The sequence below is a fragment of the Saimiri boliviensis genome, chromosome 2 (genome assembly GCF_048565385.1).
Source record: "Saimiri boliviensis isolate mSaiBol1 chromosome 2, mSaiBol1.pri, whole genome shotgun sequence".
Classification (NCBI taxonomy): domain Eukaryota; kingdom Metazoa; phylum Chordata; class Mammalia; order Primates; family Cebidae; genus Saimiri; species Saimiri boliviensis.
The window spans coordinates 76,443,366-76,458,214 of record NC_133450.1 but is presented as its reverse complement, the minus strand read 5'-3'; the positions used below and the strand labels follow the sequence as shown (position 1 = coordinate 76,458,214).

At 37.3% G+C, this 14,849-nt stretch overlaps 1 protein-coding gene across 9 annotated transcripts in view; it reads right to left on the bottom strand.

Moving 5' to 3' along the window:
- Window positions 1-14,849, bottom strand: part of ATP8B4 (ATPase phospholipid transporting 8B4 (putative)) — a 302,163-nt gene that overhangs the window by 158,263 nt on the left and 129,051 nt on the right. For all 9 annotated transcript variants that reach the window (XR_012516263.1, XM_074393624.1, XM_074393622.1 and 6 more), the window contains 4 exons: window positions 13,330-13,488; window positions 11,755-11,843; window positions 9,048-9,244; window positions 437-645 (listed from right to left, as the gene is read on the bottom strand). Coding sequence is in view for 8 of the 9 variants with exons in the window: in XM_074393624.1 (XP_074249725.1) it covers window positions 437-645; window positions 9,048-9,244; window positions 11,755-11,843; window positions 13,330-13,488 (654 nt within the window). In the remaining variant the exon portion in view is untranslated. The remainder of the gene's footprint in view (window positions 1-436; window positions 646-9,047; window positions 9,245-11,754; window positions 11,844-13,329; window positions 13,489-14,849) is intronic.

The window sequence follows — 14,849 nt, the reverse complement described above, 5'->3', positions numbered from 1 at the left end:
GGATGGCATTAAGAGAAATACCTAATGTAGATGATGGGTTGATGGATGTACAGCAAACCACCATGTTACATGTTCATCTATGTAGCAAACCTGCACATTCTGCATATGTATCCCAGAACTTAAAGTATAATAATAATTTTAAAAAAGAATCACACAGTTGGAGCACTGAAAGGAACTTCAGGGAATATCCTATTTAACCCTCTTCTCTATCCATGAATAGCAAAAAATCCAAAGTTTTCTCTAAGTTACTCAACATTTATCCCATATATATTTAGTGAGAATTTATTGTTTGCCAAGCATACATATGGTAGGTGCTGATGGTGCCCATATTAATACAACAGCCAGTGATTATTTTGGATTTAAAAATTTTTTTAATGGTGTCAGCTATTCAAGAAATTCTCAACAATATCGTTAAGAAAAATGTAGTTTCTCTTACCATAGATTCTCCCATTAATGGAACATCTTTTAAAGGTCATGATGTTTTGAGTGAGGGTACCCGTTTTGTCAGAGAAAATGTACTCAATCTGCCCCAGTTCCTCATTGAGCGTGGTCGTCCGAGCCTCTGCAGGTGTTGCTTTTCGAGAGTAATACATCTTCCGGTCCCAGTTTATAAAATAGCTATGTCCCAGACGAATTACTTCCACACTGTCATCCATTAAAATGGGGGGAAAAAAGGAAATGCTGCATTAATTTCAAAACACACATTGTTTTGCCAAAATAAGAAGTCTACCAAAGTCTTCAGGGCTTAGAAGAAAATGTAGATTTTCCTCTAAATGTGTATTCAGAGGAAAATCTGTCTCTGGGTCCAGTGATCTTCAGAAGCTTCCTAACAGATTCTGGCAAACCAAAAGGTCTGTTAATAAACCTTTCCAAGTCATTTCCTACAGCATCATAAAAAAATAAGCCAGCTTAGGATAAAGGTTCGGGGATGTTTCATGGTTTTCTGCATTAAACAGGCGCAGGGGAGATTTACTGTGTAACATATAAGTTTGTGTCTCCTCCTATATGATATGGCAGCAGTCCCAATCTTTTTGGCACTGGGACCAGTTTTGTGGAAGACACTTTTTCCACAGATCGGGGAAGGGGGATGGTTTCAGGATGATTCAAGCACATTACATTTATTGTACACTTTATTTCTATTATTACATTGCAATATATGATGAACAAATTATACGACTCACCGTAATATAGGATCAGTGAGAGCCCTGAGCTTGCTATCTTACAACCAGACGGTTACATCTTGGGTTGATGGGAGAAAGTGACAGATCATCAGAAATTAGGTTCTCGGCCGGGCGCGGTGGCTCAAGCCTGTAATCCCAGCACTTTGGGAGGCCGAGGTGGGTGGATCACGAGGTCCAGAGATCGAGACCATCCTGGTCAACATGGTGAAACCCCGTCTCTACTAAAAATACAAAAAACTAGCTGGGCATGGTGGCGCGTGCCTGTAATCCCAGCTACTCAGGAGGCTGAGGCAGGAGAATTACCTGAACCCAGGAGGCGGAGGTTGCGGTGAGCCGAGATCGCACCATTGCACTCCAGCCTGGGTAACAAGAGCGAAACTCCGTCTCAAAAAAAAGAAAAGAAAAGAAACTAGGTTCTCATAAGGAATGTGCAACCTAGATCCTTCGCCTGTGCAGTTGACAATAGGGTTTGCACTCCTGTTAGAATCTAATGCTGCCGCCACTGATCTGACAGGAGGCGGAGCTCAGGTAGTAATGCAAACTATGGGGAGAAGCTGTAAATACAGATGAAGCTCTGCTTGCTAGCCTGCCACTCATCTCCTGCTGTACCAATCTGTGACTTGGGAACTGGGGAATCCTGTGGTAGGGGAAACTAATTATTCTTAAAGATATCTGTCAGATGTCTGATCTAAAGAAACGTGTTGTTCAGAACTTTCTCTCCAATACACTGTTTGATATGGCCTCACATCAAACGAAAGAAAGAAAATAATATTTCCATGAACCATGAACCCAAACCATAACAGATACTGGGTGAAAACAGGAGTGTGTTGTCATACCATTTCTGCCCAGTCACCATGAAAAGAATATTGTGTCACATTCTAGTAATCATTTATGACTTTCCAGCTCTAGAAGCAGAATTTCTGTGGCAAAGTGTATGAACTCTCTCAATGCTCAATGTCATACATAATGCCAAATAGATTTCCAAAAACATCATAAGAACGTAAGTTTCAACCGTCAAATTAAGAATTATCTTCTACCAATAGCAAGTTCAAAAGGTATGTCGCTACTGATTACTGCATTTTTTTTTTTTTTTTTTTTTTTTTTTGGGAGACGGAGTTTCGCTCTTGTTACCCAGGCTGGAGTGCAATGGCGCGATCTCGGCTCACCGCAACCTCCGCCTCCTGGGTTCAGGCAATTCTCCTGCCTCAGCCTCCTGAGTAGCTGGGATTACAGGCATGCGCCACCATGCCCAGCTAATTTTTTGTATTTTTAGTAGAGACGGGGTTTCACCATGTTGATCAGGATGGTCTCGATCTTTTGACCTCGTGATCCACCCGCCTCGGCCTCCCAAAGTGCTGGGATTACAGGCTTGAGCCACCGCGCCCGGCCTGCATTTTTTAATCAATGAGTTTAACACTTTTTTCAAATTTTATTGGTCAGTGGCATTTCTTCTTGGAATTAACTAGTTGTATCTGCCTATTTTTCCTATTCTGCTATCAGTGTATTTATTATTGATGTGTAAAAATTCTACACAAATTAAATCTATTAATTCTGCCAAAAAAATGCAAATATTTAATCCAATTTATCATTTGTCATTCTTTTTTTTTTTTTTTTTTTTTTTTTTTTTTTTTTTTTTTTTTTGAGGTGAAGTTTTGCTCTTGTTACCCAAGCTGGAATGCAATGGCATGATCTCAGCTAACTATAACCTCCACCTCCTAGGTTCAAGGGATTCTTCTGCCTCAGCCTCATGAGTAGCTGGGATTACAGGCATCCACTATCACACCCTGCTAATTTTTATATTTTTAGTAGAGATGTGGTTTCACCATGTTGGTCAGGCTGGTCTCGAACTCCTGACCTCAGGTGATTCATGAGCCTTGGCCTTCCAAAGTGCTGGGATTACAGGTGTGAGCCACCACACCTGGCCATTTGCCCTTTTTTGTTTTTGTTTGTTTGTTTTTAGAGATGGGGTCTTGCTATGTTGCCCAGGTTGGCCTCAAACTGCTGAGCTCAAGCAATCCTCCCACCTCTGCTTCTAGAGTAGCTGGGACTGCATGCACTGCCACAGGTGGTCGATTGTCTTTTCACTTTGTTTCCAGTTTTTTTATATGAAGTTTTCTCTTTCTAGATGATCAAATTTATCAAAATTTTACTTTGTGTTTTTGTAGTTTTGTTTAGATATGCCTTCTCTATGCCAAGATTATACAGACATCTGTATTTTTCTTTTTGTTTTTGTTGATTTTTTCCATATTTAAGTCCTTATCCCAATTGAAATTTATGACTGCAATTAAAAGTCTGATGTACATGATATATATAAGGAGAAAATTTCAAGTTTTCCAAACAAGATTTTTCTTTTTTTTTTTTTGAGACGGAGTTTCGCTCTTGTTACCCAGGCTGGAGTGCAATGGCGCAATCTCGGCTCACCGCAACCTCCGCCTCCTGGGTTCAAGCAATTCTCCTGCCTCAGCCTCCTCAATAGCTGAGATTACAGGCACGCACCACCATGCCCAGCTAATGTTTTGTATTTTTAGTAGAGACGGGGTTTCACCATGTTGACCAGGATGGTCTCGATCTCTCGACCTCGTGATCCGCCCACCTCAGCCTCCCAAAGTGCTGGGATTACAGGCTTGAGCCACCGCGCCCGGCTCCAAACAAGATTTTTCATCACCATTTGTTAAACAATAAATCCTTTCCCCATTAAACTGGGATGCTTTCTGTGTCACAAATAAATTACTATACTCACTAGCATCTGATTTATGGATTTCAATTTTATTCATTGCTATGACACTTAATGCATCTTGTTTTCATTATTGTAGCTTTATAATAACTGGCAATACCTAGAAGAAACAAAAGCACCTTTATTCTCTTCCTTTTCAAAAATTCTTAACTATAACTACTCATTTATTTTTCCTGATAGATTCAATGTATTCATCTAAGTAAACATCTGAATCAATGTACTAATTTTCATATAAAATTTATTTGCGATTTTGATTAGGCCTATGTTAAACTCTTAATTATTTGAAAAGAACTGATATTTAATAAATTTCAATACAACTTCAAGGAGAAGGTTAAATCTTTTTAGGAATTCCATTTTTTAAAGTACCTCAATTAGTAAAGAATTTTAGTTTACTTTAGTTTAGTTTTGCTTTCTTTTTCACATAGGATCATACTATAGCCCTGTAGATTTGTTCTTGAACATCACAGTCATTGCTCGAATCCATGGAGAATTCGTTAAAGGACTTTCAATCTGAGGATGCTCAAGTCCCTTAAATAAAATGGCACAGTATTTGCATATAACCTATCCGTATCCTCTTGTATACTTTAAGTCATCTCTAGATTACTTATAATCACTAATACAATGTAAATGCTATGTAAATAGTTGTTATACCATATTGTTTAGGAATAATGACAAGAAAAAAACTCTGTACATATTCAGTACAGACATAAGTATCCTTTATTTTTTTCAAGTATTTTCCATCTATGGTTGGTAGAATCCATAGATGCAAAACCTATGGATACAAGGGCAGAGTGTAAAACTTTCTATTGATAGGATAAGTTTTTAAATTGTTGTCTTAAAAGAAAGCTTTTAATCTTTTAATGTTACTTTCATAATCAGACACAACTACCCTACTGAAAGTTTTACAGATTATTCTTATGGATTGTCTAGATTTACTATCATATTATTGTCTGTGTTCTTCCTTTCTAATAGGTTTATTTCAGTTTCACATCTTATTTTATTCATGGATATTTCAGTTTCATGTCTTTGTACCTTAACAAGGATATCCAGAACAGTAAATAATACTTATGTTAATAGCAGGGACCATAACTTATTTCTCATCTTAGTGGAAATTAAGCCTTGGTTTTTCTCATCTGTAAAGTGAGAAAGTTGGGCTAGATGACACTCAAATCCTTTCTGAGTATTAAATTCTGTTTCAAGTTCTAAAAGTACATGACATACCTATGTTTCCCTCCCCAAAAGTGGTATGGTGCCAGTTCATTTTTTAACTATTTGAATGGTAGCACATTTTTTCTCCCTAAAGTTACACTGTGACTATGTATAGTATCATATGATATTAAGATACACAACTCACACTCTTTGTTTATTTATTTATATATTTTCACGTATGGGTTACTGTTAGGCATCCTCCCCATGCCCACTCCACACCCTCCATGTAAATTTCTTGCTAGCTGGTCTGATTCGGCTTTATTTTCTTTATTCCTTTCACTCAAAAAAGCATTAGAACTTATAATAGGCTGGAGTAGTGTCTTGCCTGTCAGAGGCAGCCAATCAGTGTTGAATGTGTGAATTTCAACTCTTTAGACTCTAATTTCACCAATAAGGACGTTAAGACTTAGAGAGGTAAAGTGACTAACCCAAGGTCACATCAGTAATTAGCAACAGAGCCAAGACTAGAACTCAGGGATTTGGTACAGCCAGTGCAGACCAGGACTTAAGAATGGCATTATGAGGGTCATAATACAAATCATGAAGTTTTTTATTTATCTGAAAGTCTAGTAGCTCCTTGTAATCTTAAAGCAAAATGAATGAAACAGAATGCGATTGTTCTGTGTTATAGTACAAGCCAATGGAACTATTCAAAATTTATTCACATTCCTAAAACTGCAAAGTCTGAAGAGAAAACAGGCATCGTTTTTGTTTGGGAAAGGAGGATTCAGAAGAGTCACAGTGGAACATTCAGCTCTTTCTATTACAATAGCAGAGAAAAGGAGAAAAACATTCAGAGTTAGAACTATCAGGCCGCTTAGTGTCTTCTACCTGAATACGCAGAGAAAAGAGCTTATAATTTCACCCAGTATCGGGCAAAACAAGCAACATAGGAATGAGTTCCTATCACTTTGGAAACAACATTCAAAAGCTAATTCCTTGGGAAAATAAGGCTGCATTTCTTAAAATGATGTTTAAAAAAAAAAAACTGTAGTGGGACATACCTTAACACAATGGATAAACAAATTGACATATAGAAAAATCCTACCAGAATGTCCCTTGCTCACCCGGAATTGTTAATAATTCAAAGCAAATACTGCATTCCTATCCTCAAGTGACATATGGCACTAATTTACTAATTGTACCTATTCAAAAGTCTAATGGAAGCTTTGGCAGAAGGTCTTTATCATTCCATACAGAAATACCTGGGAGTTCTGTTTCTACATCTCAGTCTTTTAGACTGAATAACCCAAAACTCCTTGAAATGATTTCTCCCTCAAGTTAAGACCAGAATCACTGTACTTATTTGGTGAGAGAAAAGCTCTCATTTATCTTCATCAATACCATGCTCTAGACTCCTTTTTTTCTTTTGACTTCTTCACTGAGTAATAAATCACATGTAGCGTAGAGATAGATGAAAACACGGTCCCAACTCTGAGAAGACTTAGTTTTGGATCATGCTTCTGCCCCTCATTAGCTCATAATCCTGAGCAAATCCTCTCATCATTTTAAATCCTCTCATCATTTTGAAAGCAATTCACCACCTACTTCACAAGATTATTGGGCAACATAAATGAAATAAAGTACATGAAGTATAAAATATAAAAGGCTAAAAATAGAGAAAGGCATTCATATGGTTTTTTAGGGCATCATATTTTATGGTATATTATACAGTATCAGTCATTTTGAAAATTATAAAAAAGAATTCAAAAGAAAGCAGTTTTTAAGTGATAAAGTATGCTAATGTCAAATATATATGTGTGTGTGTGTGTGTGTGTGTGTGTGTGTGTGTGTTATCGAAAGGTAAGGTAGTATTATTTGATAAATTAACTCAGAAATTAATTCTTTTAATCCCCTTATTTTCTGGAGAAGCACATATGTGACAAGCAAACTAAGGCACAGAGAAGCCAAGTTCTTTCTCCAAGGTCACACAGCTATTAGTGGCAGTACCAACACAAGAAACAGGGTTTGGACTATTACAAATAGGTTTTTTGTCTACCATAGCACATTAGAAGTATAAGGAATGCTAACCTGAGAATCTGCCTTTGGTCTCTAAAAAAAATCAGTCTTTCAAATCATTAAATGAAAATACCAATGTACTTCAAAGAGAGAATGTACACAGAAAATAATTCCTTCATGAGGACATATGAAACTGCACATGTGCAGATGGTAAGCCACTATGCACATTATTACTCATTTAGGACATAAAGGAATGCTGTAAAAGCTTACTGTAGCTCTTCTGGCAAAGAGCAAGATTTACTACAGACTTTATAATTGGATACAAGCATGAGAGGTTCTCAGAATCAAAGATGAGCCAGTAGGAGATAGTTTAAATAGAGCCCTCACTGACCACAGCTCCAGAGGGCCCAAAGCAATTTGTGGTATTGTGGCCACATGCCACTAAAGCAAGTCAATTTCCCACAACTTGGCATTTCAGTTTCCTGACCACTATCCAAAACAAGAATGGATTTTGTGATTAAACTTGCCTCGCTTCATCATGGCTAGGTTTTTGAAGAGAGACAAAAAGAGGCTCATAAAAATTAGTGGGGGATTTAGAGATGATGATTTTGTGTATTGCTAAAGTACTGATGATGAGAACTGTCAAACAACCAAGTCCCATCTCGGCTCCAATGTTTTTGGGACAGTCTGGCTCAGTCTTGTTAGACTAGGATCAAGAATGTCCCAGGTACAGACTCCAGGTCCAATTTCTAAGCCTTATCAAATACACACACACACACAAACACACACACATTCATATACATGTATATAAACAGAGAGGTGTGTGTGTGTGTGTGTGTGCACATGTGTTCTGTTTGTATGTGTAGAGAGACAGAGAGTCAAAAAGAGAGACCACATTAGCTCTAAAATGGAACCAAATCTAGTCCTAACAGATCAAATTGTGGTAGAAGTTATAAATCATACTTCTTATCTTACAATAGACAAGCACCACCTACTATATTTTAACTCCTTTACATACTCACTTATAATTACTAATAATAACAAGAAAAGCTAGTATTCATTAAGCTTTTATAATGTGTCAGGAATTCTTAGAGCTTTATAGGTATATATTCATTCCTTATGCAATCCTATGAGATAGAACTATTATTTTTTTCTTCTTCTTCTGCTTTTTTTTTTTTTCTTTTTGAGACAGAGTCTAGGTCTGTCACCCAGGTTGGAGGTTGGAGTGCAACAGTACAATCTCGGCTTACTGAAGCCTCTGCCTCCTGGGTTCAAGCAACTCTCCTGCCTCAGCCTCACAAGTAGCTGCGATTACAGGCACCCGCCACCATGCCCAACAAATTTTTTTATTTTTAGTAGAGACAGAATTTCACTGTGTTGGCCAGGCTGGTCTCAAACTCCTGACCCTGTGATCCACCCGCCTTGGTCTCCCAAAGTACTGGGATTACAAGTGTGAGCCACCGCACCTACCCTATTTTCTTCATTTTTAAAATGAGGGACCTGAGGCACTAGAAGATGATGTCTCTTGCCCAAAGTTATGGAGCTAGTAAGTGGTAGAATAGGGCCTGAATCCATGTATCTTTAGAACCAGTCTAGTGGCAAAGAAGCACCCTCTCTATAGATCTCCCCAAAATGTTCTTCCCTTTCTTACTCAAAATTTACCCAATTCTAATTGATCAGGTTACATGAGATTATACCGTAGTCCATATATTACAAAGGAAAACATTTCTAAGAAACCAAATCAAATCAAGAAGAAAATTAACCACATTTAGTGTAATTTGAAAACATAAAAGTGAAACAGATTAAACAGGTAAGCTGCCCCATTTGTAACAGATGTCGCAGATTGTAAGCAGTTAGAGCAAGACATGTATTGCACTGCTGAAATTTTAAAACAAACAAAAACGATTATAAGAAACAAAAGTTTTAATGAAATAATTTCATTAAAATATGAACTCTCATCTTACCTCACATATAAGGAAATGGGTACAACTGTATTGAGAATAATAATATATGACCAGAATGTTAAGAATCCGGAGAACACAGAGCTCTTCTCTCCTTCATTCCAAAAGAGGAAAGTTCTGAATTGGCCCCCAATTTGACTTTCCCAGATTGAATTTCCTATTGCAAGAATAATTCCCAAGCATATCAGAAACCCAAAAATCTGAAATAAGATAGAAGTCTGGTTAAGGTTAACTTGAACCTAAAAACAGTCATATCAACATGATCTAATGGACACGTCTAACTCCAAGAAATCGTTGTTTAAAAAGTAAGTATGTAAACCTCTTTTTACCATTAATCATATAAATAAAGTTTCACATTTTTATGTCAGGAACTCAGCTAAATATTTCACATACATTTTTCTCACTGAATTTGCCTATTGACTCTCTAAGATGGGAACAGTCATTATCCCCACTTTGTAGCTTAAAAATAAAGTAAAATGGAAGCACAATAAAAACTATGTAACTTGTCTATGTTCACATAGTCAACAACTTAACATCCTCCGTTTATCGTTAAGTATATATATTTAGGTGGCTTAATTAAAGAAGACCATATGCATTAATTTGCCCTGGATGGTCCCAGTTCACAACTATTATCCAGATATAATAGTAATAATGTTGCATTTCACCTTCAAGGGTTTCCTGTTTGGATGATAAATTATATGGCCACCCAAGGCATAAAAGCAAAAGAAAACATCAATGATAAGGTACAGTTTCCGACTAGTCAAGTCTCCTGGCTATAGATCTGGCTGTACTCAATCCTTACTTGAGGTCAACAAGAAATATAAGGATAATTAAAATACTTCACAACATATACACTTTACTTTTAGGATAAAAAAAAAGTGGGAAGCAACTTAAAAACAGTTAGCAGACTTTTAAATTGTTATTAGTAGTAGCAAAAGGAAAAGCACATATTTGTAGGTATAACAACTAGAGAGACACAAGGTCAATCTACTGTAAGTCTAAAACCCTTCCTGGGAAAGGAAAGGCCACAAACTCAGTGAACATTGTAAGACCTGCATTGAACAAGATGTTGCAGGGACTTTGTTCAGCTGTCACACATATTGGGAGTTGAGACCAGCCGAAGTTGAGAGAGGAGTGAGGTGAGAAAACAGAAATGCATTTTCCTATAGTTCCTTATTCTTCCAAGAAAGAATATTCAGAAACTCTAGAGCTGCTTTCTTCATTATTCCATAATATGGGCATATAAGAATAGGTATACAAGAAGAAAAGATTGGGGAAAGCCTGATTTAAAGTATATTAGAAAACCACATATTAGAGGAAAGTAGGACTATGAATTCCTAAAAATTCTATGAGTTTCATACCTATATCATAGTATCCTCTTTAATGGCTGAGACTACAAATTAATTAAACTTAATGACTTTAGAGCATTAAAATTGGTGATACTTAACATTAAATGCCATAATTTAAGAATTGATTTGGCTCTTAACTCCCCAGTGAATCATCCTATTTTTTAGTATGAAAGACTGGGTCTGTTTGCTTTGTGGTGGGAAGACACACCCTGCATGCCCTGAAGTGGAGTCAGGGCTATTTAAATGAGGAATTCTTGCAGGGCAGCATGGTGACAGCCCCGTATGAGCATTTCTTCTTAGCTTCATAGGCTCTGTATGAAGCGGACTGGTGTTACTGGAGAAAACCCCAGGTCTGCAGGTAATACTGAAAGTAAAACACAGAGCCTGCCCAGTATTTAGTGAACAGCAAGTGCTAATTTCCTTCTTTCCTTATTCAGAGTTCAACTATTACATAACAGGTAAGCAAATATATATTGAGCTCTGATTCGTTATGACTGTGAGCCTGTGATAGGGTACACGAGAAAGCAGTCTGAAGTTACAGTCTTTATATTTCAAAGTCACTGTCTTTGAACTTTACCCCTATATAAGCAGACAAAGCAGTATTACATAAAGACTAGATATATATCAACAGTATGAGATAGCACAGGATTAACTGACAAAAGGATGGAATATAAGGAATATCTGAATGTTTTTGGTAAACAGGTAGTAGAGAAGATCAAGTCAAAAACTTCACAAGTGAAAAAACAATTCATAAGAGAAAGATAATCATGGGCTAAGGAGGTTAGAAGCCTCTGTGAAGGAGAAGAACTGTGACTTGGGCCTCAAAGGATTCATAACCAGAACCACCTACATAATTTGCAGGGTTCAGTGCAAAATGAAAACATGGGATCTCCTGTTCTAAAAGTAAGTATTTCTAGATGGCAAGAGAAGATCAATAAACCAAATATAAGGCCCTCTGGGTGTGGGGCCCCGTGTGGTTATAGAAATCACACACCCATGAAGCTGGCCCTGCCTACCATAAGCTATGTAGACAGGGCCTGAAACAAAAAACAACAAAAACACCAAATGGACTTAAAAACTATGTTTGGTTTTTCAAAAACAAATCCTTGGGATATGGGGAATTTGCAAGATCATGAATACCTCCATAAACAGTAACCTACCTCTCATAATAAATTCTACCACTGGTTGAGAAATTAGCATAATCTAGAAAATAAAAGGCAGTGTAACTGAGTCTCAAATGCAAAATCCCCAAAAACAAACTCCACAAGGAGAATGTAGACATCTTAAAGAATTCCCAGCAAGATAGAGTAAATATATTAAGATAACAATGACTAGTGATACTGTCTACTTTTGTAACTTACCCATAGTACTAGAGTATTCATCAGTCTATCAATGCTTGTCCTTTTAAACTTTGTCTTACCACTGTTTTGCATTAGTTTAGTGTCAGGACCTGTCAAACAAAAAAGTAAATGACTTTGAAATGATATGATTATGTATTCTTATTATTGCTTATGTCAAATGTTTCTGAAATAAAAAATATGTATTTTTCAAAATAATTTAACTTTTATTATGAGCAAGGGCCATTTCAGAGCATTTCCCATAGAAAAACCTTACGGAGTAGAACTTGACCTCTCAGTGGTTCACAACAGCTGCCCTAGCATGAAACGTTACAGCAGAACTAGAGTCCTGAATTAGCCATTCCAAACAAGATCACAGAAATGCAAAGTTTGGAGCTATATCCCATCCAAAGGATAAAGCACCTCCATCTCTATGATGACACGAAGCAAATCAGGAGAGTATTTCCCATCAAAAGACCAAGAAATTTCCTCATCTTCAAGCAGGAAGATAAAGAAACATTCATGGACAAGCATACAAAAAGTAGCTTTCTTTTTCTCGGTGTAAGGAAGATGCAAATAAGGAAACATATGATCATATGTTTATTTCCCTGACTAAAACATAAAAGCACATATACTGCCTCATTTCTAGGGATTTCTCAAGTCTTTACTATGGCAATGCCTCAAGCAGCAAGAGCACTGCTAACACTGACAGCTGACAGTATTTAGAGGAGTTGGGAGAACTTTTCTAGGTTTGGAACACTTTTGAGTCCTTAATGAACATTTTGTTGTTGTTGAGGAAGGTCAGTTAAGAAAAACATTCTCATTTTGATTGCACATGGTCAACAGGCCCAAAACACATATTAATTTGGTGTCACAATAAACAGGACTTTTAAAATCAAGGGCTGGCAATTGAAGCTATGAGTACAATTTGAGTAGCTTTATGAAATGGTGCTACTGTAAGCCTCCTTAGCAAGAAGGGGCCACCTAGGGGCCACAGAAATAAAGCAGAGAAAAGAAATACGGTGGGCAAGAAGAGTAAGAGACACCCCACCCACCCCCATCATGCACAGTCTTTCCAGAACCCACTCTCCTATTTACAAACAGTGGAAAAAGCTACGGGGTATAAACAGAAATGATTACAATATCAAGAAGCCTTTTCCAAAAGGTCTGCTTGACCATCGCAAAGTACAAAATTAATAGCACAGCCAAAGACTTTCTTTCATACTCTTACTCACCATAAAAGCAGATTGATTAATAGATAAAATGACAAAGATGATTAAGATGGGGTTAATAAAAAGAAATTAAGCAGTAGCTTAATTTATAGCACCCACTGTCTAATTAAAGCTCTAGCATCCTTAAGAATAACATCAAGACATCAGAAGTTCCTCATACAGTGGGGCCACCTGTACTATTTTCAGAGTAATGGTGTTTTCTCCTGGTGAAGTCAACTCCAGAAGTCAACTCTGAAGTCAACTCCAGAGCACTACTTTGCATGAAATGAAAGCACTGTACTCATCAGAACGTCCAGAATCATAGACTGTACTTGTGTACATTGCAAGAAAGGTTCCCATAGATCTGGCCCTGGGTCATGTGCTGTACCTGCAAAAATGACCATTCCAAAACACCAGCTGGTATTTCTCAGGATGCAGCCTCTCAGGATTATCTTCTCATTGTTGAGGGAGTGCTTGCTGTCTTTCCAAGAGAGACTTCCCACGAATTTATCTAACTTGTTGTTAGGTGCCTCACAGACAACAATCCCTGCAAAATATATATATTAAAAAGGAATGCTTTACATCTCACCCAGAATTCTCTTCAGAAGCCCACAGCACTGTTTAAAACCACAGTTTCCTTCTCCTTTAGACAGCATGAGGTTACATATACAGAACTGTGCTAGAAAAAATAAGCTGGGAGGTAGGAAAATGGAAAGCCATCAACTATTTTGAAACACAGCTTTTGTACTGTCCAAATAAAAATAGAACAACAACAACAACAACAACAACAGAAACCTTAGAATCCATGGGATATTTTTTCCTTTAAAAAAAAAAAAACTTTACTTCTAGTTTATTTTTGAAAAGATAAAGCAGTGACTGTCAGAAAAATTTCTCTTACTCCATCTCTTTGAGCTAAATGTGAACTTCTACACAGTTTCAAATAGCATACTTCCAGTCTCACAACAAAAGTTAACTATCTTTCTAAGCTCATAATCAGGATTTCAGAGGTCCTACTGTATTCCACCAGAAAGAAACCTGTGCCTCATTTGCCACATGTGTCTGAGAATGCGTGTGATTCCTTTCAGCTGTTCTGTGCTTCTTACCTTGATTAGATTCAGAGTTCTGGGGGACTCTCAAAGGCACCATATAACTTGCTCCTAACTAACCAGAAGATGGTTCTAGTTTCTTTAATTCCAAACCCATTCCAAACCAAGGCCAAGCTCATTCCAAATCAACAAATCAATTTGTTCCATTATTTCAATATGAAAATATACATTCAGGATGGGGGTTCTCTAGATAGAAAAAGAAACCAGAAATAATCTTTCACAGACCCTGTCACAAAACATAACTATTAGACTAATATACATATCCACTGCAAACAGGTGAGGTTAAATTTTTATACATAAGTACAAAGACACGAAATGACAGGGACAGAGGGAGGAAGGAAAAGAGAGGGGAGGTATGAAAAAGGAAACTTTGGGTAGATCCCATCAGGGTTCGAGCCAGAGTTGGAGGTGAGATTACTACCTACAAGGTTCTTGCTCTCAAAAACAAAGAAAAAATACATTTTCATTTAATCAGAAGTCAAAAGGACAAGTTGGAACATAAAACGTAGCATTTGGAAAATAAAAAGAAGACTGTATCTTTAGCACTGATTAAAGAGAAAGGGGACCATGTAAGCCTAGAGATCCTCTATATTACACTGACTCCATCCTGCCTCCAAGCTGCCTTCTGAACAAAAGAGGTTTCTTATGTGGGTCCCCTTTCTCCCTAGGATGCTCCCTTTAAAACTCTTAGATCAAGGTAATAGCAGCCAGTTGCCACGTGGCCAGTCACTCTTGACCAACCAGATCACAGACTTTGGATTAAAAAAGCAAAAGCAAATAAAACTGTAAAAGGAATGAGGGA